The sequence below is a fragment of the Orcinus orca genome, chromosome 13 (assembly GCF_937001465.1).
Source record: "Orcinus orca chromosome 13, mOrcOrc1.1, whole genome shotgun sequence".
NCBI classification, from domain to species: Eukaryota; Metazoa; Chordata; class Mammalia; order Artiodactyla; family Delphinidae; genus Orcinus; species Orcinus orca.
The window spans coordinates 12,129,247-12,138,622 of NC_064571.1; the positions used below are offsets into that span (position 1 = coordinate 12,129,247).

General features: G+C 45.6%; 1 protein-coding gene across 1 annotated transcript; it reads left to right on the forward strand.

The window, feature by feature from the left end:
• Positions 1-497: 497 nt before the first annotated feature.
• Positions 498-8,444, forward strand: IL36B (interleukin 36 beta). The gene is given in 4 exon segments (XM_033416306.2): positions 498-1,750; positions 2,606-5,870; positions 6,886-7,015; positions 7,018-8,444. Coding segments are annotated over 3 exon segments (459 nt in total). The 5' UTR covers positions 498-1,750; positions 2,606-5,621; the 3' UTR covers positions 7,098-8,444.
• Positions 8,445-9,376: the final 932 nt, after the last annotated feature.

Sequence of the window (9,376 nt, forward strand, 5' to 3'; positions counted from 1 at the left end):
GGTTGCCCAGGGAAAAGGTGGGTGGGGGAGGGATGGAGTGGGAGGTTGGGATTAGATGCAAACGCTTATATATAGGATGGATAAACAACAAGGTCCCGCTGTAGAGCACAGGGAACTATATTCAATACCCTGTGATAAAATACTATGGAAAAGAATATGAAAAATAATGCATATATATATACATGTATATGTATAACTGAATCACTTTGCTGTATAGAAGAAATTAACACAACATTGTAAATCAACTATACTTCAATAAAATAAATTAAAAAAATGTTTTCAAGTACATAATCAGTTGTCTAACCCTTAACATTTTTTTTTTTTTTTTCCTGCGGTACGCAGGCCTCTCACTGTTGTGGCCTCTCCCGTCGCGGAGCACAGGCTCCGGACGCGCAGGCTCAGCGGCCATGGTTCACGGGCCCAGCCGCTCCGCGGCATGTGGGATCCTCCCGGACCGGGGCACGAACCCGTGTCCCCTGCATCGGCAGGTGGACTCTCAGCCACTGCGCCACCAGGGAAGCCCAACATCGACATCTTTGATCTTGCTCACTGCTGGGTGGAAGTTGAACTTTAAGGAGGTAACAACAGAAGCAGGGAGACCATTTAGGGGTTATTGCAATACTCCCAGGGAGAGAGTCAGTGGTGGATTTCAGAGAACAGAACCCTGATCAGTGGTTGTGAGTTACATGGAAGCAAATTTTGGCATAGAAGGAGTAGATTTTTTTTCTTAACACTTAGGCCTGAACAACAATAGGGTTTCAAGGATAATGATTCCCTTTCACCACCAATGTTGAGGCTGAGTCTGACTCCTAATGCAGAGATAGGAAGCCAGGCGATCTCCACGTTTCCACCTACTACGTGAGTCTCCTTGGACACCGTGCAGTTTTGAATATCCACCACTGAGCACAAGGTGTCCCATGTCCCTCAGTTAACACACGGTGCAGGAGACCGTGACCCAAAGGAAACATATCACATCGTGGTTAAGAACAGAAAGACTTGGCTTTTTATTTTTATTTTTTTGGCTGTGCCACACGACATACACGATCTTAGTTCCCCGACCAGGGATCTAAGCCACGCCCCCTGCAATGGAAGTGCAGAGTCCTAACCAATGGACCACCGGGGAAGTCCCGAGACTTGGCTTCTAACTCAGCTAAATTTCTCAGTAGCTATGTGGCTTTGGGTAAGTTGTGTCATCTCTCAGGGACTGTTTTCTTCCATAACAAATAAAGAGGAATGGCCCCTAAAGGGTGGTTGTGAGGATGAAAAGATGAATCAGGGAAATCTCTATCAGATACAGAACGAGCTCTCAATATTGGTTATGCAAAACTGAAAGGAGCACAACGAATGGCCCCAAATCAGAGGTGAATGAGGCTATGGGTCACACAAGTCAGTGAATCAAGAGAGCCACACCTCTGCCTCCAGGCAGTCCGGAAGGAAGTTCTCCTTCACTCAGCGCCTGGCCTTTTCTGTATTTCCTCATCGGTGCTTCCTGGCATTTACTCTGCTCTGGTTTCTCCAGGACCCCAGCCCAGCCACACCACTGTTGCCTCCCAGTCACCCACTGAAGGCTCACAGGACGTCTGTTCCGGACTAGCTTTCTTGCCAAAGTGGGCACACCAAGAGCCAGGAAAGAACCCTTCTTCCTTGCTCATTTAAAGGCCTGGGAGTCCTGGACAGCTTTACCGGGCCCTTGGGTGCAGGTGGAGCTTGAACATTGGACTCGAGGACAAGAGCATCTCTTTGGACAAAGGTAACTCCTGCTGTTCAGAACCATGTGTGGGGAACCTTCTTTCACTGCTCTGTGTCCAACCCTGAGGAGCCTCTCTGGACCTTGGTCCAAGACACAGGGTGTCAGAGGAGCTGGGACTGCTTCCAATGATGTAGGCTTACTTCCTTTCTGGGGATGACTATAGAATCAGGCACTGCAGATCCCGAGGCAGAGAGGGATGTGAACAACTGGTTCTCATTGTGGGGAGTTTGTGGTCTTTTGGGGGAACTGTCCTGGGATCCTAACCATACGCCCGGAGGTGGATGTCCCCTCACAGTCAAAATACCTCATGGGGCCCATGGATATCCTTGTGCAGGATGCTTAGAGATGCCTCTATGGATGAGGGATGGGGGACGATGGGGGTGAGAGAGACAGGGTAGCTGCCCATTATTTAGGATGTTCAAGCTTGAAGTTGGGAGAATTGGTGGCTTACCAGCTGTATGGAGGGCTAAAGGGAGATAGGCACACATTCTTTCTTCCTTCCTCTGAATCCAGAGACTCGCTGCACTAGAAGGTGGTTGAGCTGATGCGCTGGAATCTCCTAACAATCCCAGATGTGACAGATGGAGGGCATCCCAGGGCCACTGCAGCCACGACAGTGATGGGAGATTCCAGCTGGGGTTTTATGGCCCTGGAACATGATTTCCCATCCTTAATCTCAAACGTGCATCTATTGATAAGATAGGATCTCAGGGCAGCTTTCTCGAAAATTTTTTTACACAGAATTCTGGGGGAGGGGAGAGAAACGGATAACATGTTTTTCTTCCCTCTTCCCCCACAAGACCAACTGCGGACCACAACCTGTCCACCGTCTGATCTACTTTGTCCTCTTCACAGAAAGCCCTGAAGCCGACATGGAGTTTAGTCCCCTGGGTAAGTGGTGGTGAATCACAAAGCAGCTTGGAAATACTTCCACCTACGCTCTCCAAAGAAAGAGGGTACAAGGGCCCCTATCATTTGCTCAAGTTGTAAATGTGTTTGCTCTTGCTAAAATACTCAGATCACAAAACCCGCATTTGAAAATCTTATTTAGCTCTTTTCTTATGATGTGCATTTAGAACTGCTTATTGATTTTGGTAAAGAGGGTAAAGGAGAAACAAACAACATATTGATGCCTGATTTAGATATATTTGGTTTTGTTACTACCCAGAAACTATCAGTCAGGGAAAAAGACAAGTCACTGATAACCCTAGAAAAAAGGGTGAATATTGAAAATCTCTCGGACTGTGAATGCATGGAGCTCCTTTCAGATGCTTTGATTCACAAACCAGCCCCTGCCTTAATTTCCTTCCCTTTCTCCTATAGTTACTCTTTGTCAGAGCAGTAAATCGCCCCCTAGGAATTCAAAAGCCTTTATTACCAGGATGCAATAGGAGTCCTGAAGTTTATAATAACCTCATGTGTATTTTGTGCTTTTCCGTCATCTGGCAGCACACCTAATTCCCAGTTACCGTCTTATTTGTGATTCTCAGCAGATGGTGTGGGTCCTAAAAAGAAATTGGTTAATAGCAGTTCCTTTTGGCAGCAATGTCAAAGCTGGTGAGTGATAATCAAAGCCACTGCGTTGCCTCTTAAAGGGACATCATCTCCACTGGGGATGGGGCTGAGCCTGGGAACCAGTTTCCAGTGTCCTCAAGAACGGCAAGAAAGGGCAAGACGGTTCCCTCACATAAAGGAAACCCGTACCCAGAAATGAGGGTGTGATGGAGTGGCAGCTCTCCTTATCAAAAGAAAATGTCCTTAGTTAAGAAGGGATTATTCATTCAATTAGTAGCTGACCTTCTCCTTGGAGTTTCTCTCTTCTAACCGTCACAACCTCTGTCCTTAGATTTAAACTCCTTCATCTTTCCATGATCATACCTACACTTTTCTAATTTGCTGTCCTTTCTTCTAATAATGGGGGAATATTCCTTCCTCCCATCAGTCCATCACATGTCAATTATACCTCAATAAAGATGAAAAAAAGTTAATCCAAATCAGCTTCTTTCCTCTCTTGTTTGTTCCTTCCATGTCTGATTGAATTCCTCTCTTCCTGGCATATCCCGTCTTTGTCTGTCTACTGGATTCTTTCTATTGCTGATAGACATGCTCTAATATAACATTTCCAAGCTTAATACTAAAAACCTCCTCTGGATTTGCACATTTCATTTCTACAACCATTCTATTTTCCTATGTGGCAATCTATATACTGTTCTACATACAACCATAGTCATGGAAGAGTTGGTTACACAACTTGTCTCCATTTCCCCTCCTGTTCACGCTTACAACAAACAATAAAATTTCTGAACTGTTCTTTGCCCATTCCCCTCCAGCTTCTCTTTCTAAGGCCACCAGACCCACTTCTCTGTCCTCACATCTGGTTCCTCAGCAGCAGTCAGCATAATTGATAACTCTTTCTTTCTTGAATGCTCTCCATCTTCTCCTTAGGTAAGAACATTCTCTGTGGTTCACTGGCTCCTCCTTTGCATTCTCCTTTCTGACTCCACTTTCTCTATAAAATCTCCAAGTGTTGGGGATTTTCAGACCTCAGCCTGCAATCATCCTACCACCCCTCTAAAGGGATTGAGAGCTGGTCTCTTGGATTGATGTTTTGCCTCTACCTTCTGGCATTCATGCTTCCAACCCAGACGTCGCCTCTGAAAATCCTACCCATGTCCTTTTGATGTCCTCTCAGACATCTCTAACTACATCTATCCCAAGTGGAACCATGGATCTGACTCCACAAACTGTTCATGGACCCAGTCTGGAGCCAGAAATACAGAAGACATCTTTATTCCTCCTTTTCCTCAATTTCCATTTAATCCATCAGCAGACACTGATGAGTCTGTGTGCAAAATATGCCTATTTATGAGTTCATATCATCTTTCACCTTGATCACTGTATCACTTCCTCACTGCCCTTCCTCCCACTTCACTTGTGTAGCCTCCTATCCAGTCATCACAAAGCATCAAGAGTGATTTTCTTACTATGTTAATTGAAGAGTATCCTTCCCATCTATTTGTGTTTTAGGGGTGGGAGGTGGGGGAAAGGGAGCAGTGGGGAGATCTCAGGCACAGCAGTCTTCTTTCGGAGACTTGAACTTATCAAGCTCTTTTCCACGTAAGCATCTTTACATTTCCTGTCCCTGTCAACATTTTCATCCAACCCCCTCCACCACTGGATTCCCATTTCTTCATATATTAGCTTCCTCTTAGCTTTAAGGTCTTGGTTTGAACTTCACCTCAGCAGAGAAGTCTTTCTTGGTTCCTATTTCTCAGTTTGGTCTGTCTTCTACTGTCCCAGGCCTTGGCCCCTTTCCCCAAAGCAGGTGTTGCCGTTTACTGTGGTTCTGGTCATTTCTCTGCTTACATGGTTTCATCTCATTTTCCGTGGCAATAATGACGATGTCTCTCCTGTTCTCACCTAGATCTCCAGGGTCTTGTCTTGAATGAACACTCAATAAAGAATGTTGAATGGGTAAATTCCCTGCCCCTTGCCCAGAAGGATAGATGCAGGACACCAGGCTCTTGGGAATCACCTACTAAATTAGTTGGAAATTAAATTCAACTGATAGGGACAGAACGTCCACCAAACTGGGACTTAAATAAGGTAGAAGTTTCTTTCTTTCTCATGGAAAAGAAGTCTGAGAAGGCAGGTGAAGGCCAGTACGGTGGCTTCATCATGCCACCAGAATCCAAGGAGTCTAGTGCTCTGCTTTACCAAGTTCAAGGTCACCTCCACCATCATCTAATTATGAAGACACAGGGTATAAGAAATAAAGCTCCTCCCGGCCGAGTCAACTACGTTTAAAGAACATTCTTAGAAATCTCACACAGCACTTCCACTCCTGTCTCGTGGGCTACACCTTAAGCATATGGTCAAAGTTAGCTGTAAGTGTGGTGGGAAATTTATTTTTATTTTGGGGAAGTCATGTACCCTGGTGACAGCTGGAGTTCTGATATTAAGGAAGAAAAAGGAAATGGGTTTCCTTTCCTTAACAGCACGTACAGACACGGACTTTTACTGTAATGGAAAAGGTACTCCATATTACCTGGGAATCAAGGAGCAAAATCTCTGTCTCTGCTGTACAGAAATCCAGGGCCAGCCTACTTTGCAGCTTAAGGTGAGCGGCTGTACAGCTAATGAGAGAAGCGCAATGAGATGAACTTTCAATGTCATTTAACATGTTACTGAATAGAAGTAACAGGTTTGCAATCCTGGGTATTCAGTGTAAAGAAGGACAGCTGACCTGGCTGATTCCCAAATCAATACAAGCGACCTTTGGCATGGCTGTAACACTCATTTAAATGTCAGAGCAGCCTCTGCCAGCCAGAGAATACACCCATGAAAGTGTTTCAGAAAGGCCAAAGCATGGTGGCTTCTCCATTCTCAGTCTTCTTTAACTGCCTCCCAGAAATTCTCTTAGGTGCTGGGATGCTTCCTCTTAAGCAAAGGCAGTGGAGACAAGAGGGGAGATTGTTAATCAGGTCTTGCGGATGACATACTTACGGTCCCCGTACTGAAAGTAAGATTTGTAGTTTTGAAGTGAATCCTCTGCTTATGACGGAAGCTGTAATGTATAAACCCACTTGGAGGCTGGGAATCTCGTGAGACTGGCCTGAACCATCAGATGGGTGCATCCATGAAAGAGACTTACAATTCCGCCCCGCCCCACCCCGTCCGTTCTCGGGAAGACATGCTGCCTTAAGGAATCAGAAACACCTTGTGTGATGGGATCCTGGGGTGAGGCCAAGCTACTGGCAACAAGTGGATTGCCTATTTCTTTCTTTTTTTTTTTTTTGCGGTACGCAGGCCTCTCACTGTTGTGGCCTCTCCCGTTGCGGAGCACAGGCTCCGGACGCGCAGGCTCAGCGGCCATGGCTCACGGGCCCAGCCGCTCCGCGGCATGTGGGATCTTCCCGGACCGGGGCACGAACCCGTGTCCCCTGCATCGGCAACCGCTGCGCCACCAGGGAAGCCCTGGGTTGCCTATTTTCAAAGCTGGTGTTCCCCTTTCATCAGCCTGTGTCCCTGGCCTCTGTCCCTCCCTTTGGGGAAATGAGACTCTCCCAGGGCTGAGTTAGTTTAGCTTCCGCCTCCCAGCAATCCTTTCTAACAAGCCTCTTTCCTACCCCCAGGAGGAAAATATCGTGAACCTACGTGGGAACCTCAAAGGGCAGGAGCCCTTTCTCTTTTTCTGCATCGAGGAGGTCCCCACTTCCGGCTTTCAGTCAGTCTCCTGCCCAGGCTGGTTCATAGCTACCTCCTCCATGGTGGGCAGCCCGCCACTCTCACCAAGGAGAGGGGCAAAACCGAAAACACTAACTTCTACTTAGAGGGTGAAAACTAAATCCAGCCTGGGCTCTAGGTGGCTGGATCAAGCAGTCAGAGATTCTTCTGTTTGAAAACACAATGGGTCATCTTAAGAGACCACCATGCACTGATGGCCATCCAGTCTACCTCATTCTCATCACTCCAAAACCATCTCATCCTCTGGACGCCCTCTAGATATCCTCAAGGTACACCATGCCCCCCCCCCCACTTGAGCATCATTCCAGGGTGAACCTACGAGTCACTTTTGATTCTTTCTTGATCTTGTCCCACCATCCACCTAGTTAAGTCCACTTAAGTCAACATCCCCAATGCTTCTTGTAGCCTCTCTTCCTATTCCTTCTGCCAACCCTAGAGATGTGAATTCCAAACAGTTTAGTTCATACAACCCTATCAATAAAAGAATATTAATTATTAATTCTATGCATGTTTATTATAAATATTATGCACTCCAAAAGAGGAATCTAAAGGGTAAGATGAATGTGAAGTAAAAATTTTACATGTCTTGATAATCATGATAAACTCATAATCTCATTAGTTAATAATCTGACACACAGGGGCTTCCCTGGTGGCGCAGTGGTTGAGAGTCCGCCTGTCGATGCAGGGGACACGGGTTCGTGCCCCGGTCCGGGAAGATCCCACATGCCGCGAAGCGGCTGGACCCGTGAGCCATGGCCACTGAGCCTGCGCGTCCAGAGTCTGTGCTCCGCAGCAGGAGAGGCCACAACAGTGAGAGGCCCGCGTACCGCAAAAAAAAAAAAAAAAAATATGACACACAGTATATACTTTGGTTAAGATTAATCGTTAACCATAGTAAATGTAAATCAGTCTGTATTTCAAAGAATCACTAATAGTGGTTTACATTTTTTTCAGGCATCAGCTATGATATATTCTTGCTATTATTCATGTTTTCTAGACTCTAGTAGAACATTCAATCAACAGTTTCTTTATTGACATGCTTTTAAGCCAGTTGTCCATTTTGTGAGGATTACTTTAGTTAAAGCCTGTAGTATAATTTATGTATCCAGTTAACCAGTGACGTGTAAATTGCAAGTAACTGCAATGCCCTGAACATGAATGTGAGCGTGTCAGTCTCTCTTCCTTCAGGAAACCTTGCCCTTCTTTGCACATGGCGAGCAAGTGTATCGGGATTTGCAATGGCTGGGAATCCTTCACCAATGGGGGATGGGAGCGGGTAGGGAAATGCTGCTCTCTTCCATCACTGAAGTGGACAATTCTGAGATGCATTCCACATGGTTCCTCAGAGGGTCCCAGCAGGATTGAGTCACAGTCGCCCACGGGAGTGCTGAGCTCAGGAACACCTCCTTGCATTGGCTTCCTTCATTTTCCTGCTTCAACTTCCCCAGTCCCCATTCTTGTTCCCTGGGATCACTTCTCATCATTCCAAGATAGACAGATGGAGAAAGAGAGGAGGGACAAAATGGCAGAGTAGAAGGACCTCGAGCTCACATCCCCTCACGACAGATGGAAAAAGAGAGCTGTAGCAGTGTTATTTCCCTTGTTCCAGTCTCTGAAACAGTGGTTTCCATGACTTTCCTCCAGCCTTTGAAATACTCTAATATTCAAGATGTTGATGCTGTTGTTGCTTTCTTAAGCTCGAGTTAAGGTGGCCTTACTCAGATCCAGGGCTGTTGGCTGGTGAGTTATCCATAGACTGGCAGAGATGGGGTTATACTTGTGATGCTGAAGGATAGCCTTTCCCCTGAATCTCTTCCATTCAGCAACCTGAACCCCCAAATGCAAGTCTATTTCAGATTCCTACTCCCTCCCACCCATCCTTTCCAATTTGGGTCAGTGTCTATATTTGCTTTTCCCTTTCTTCATCTCCAGTTTCTTTTATTCTTTGGAAGAGAAAATTTCATAGGCTCTGTGAGCTTGCAACTGAGAATTTTTGTCTCTCACTTAGGTTGAGAATTTTAATTTTGTTTATAATCTAATGTGACCTTGAGGCAAGAAAACAACACTAGTTATCAATGAGAAAGAAGAAGGGAAGAGAAATATGCAGAAAATAAACTATCAATTAACTGATCAATTAGCATTTGAGTCATTTATAAGCAGAAGAGCCTTGATTATGAAGAAAATACTCCAGAGTCAACTCTAAGCTGTATGATTGGGTAATGACTCCAGGAATAAGTGGACAGGTCACGTGAAAAGTCATAATAACATCATTCCTCATTGGTTCTCTACTTGGCCAAAGATGCAACTAGAAATGAGATTCCCAATAACAAAGATTGTGCAGCTGATAGAGTGCCACCTCCCAATATCTAATACCAACCA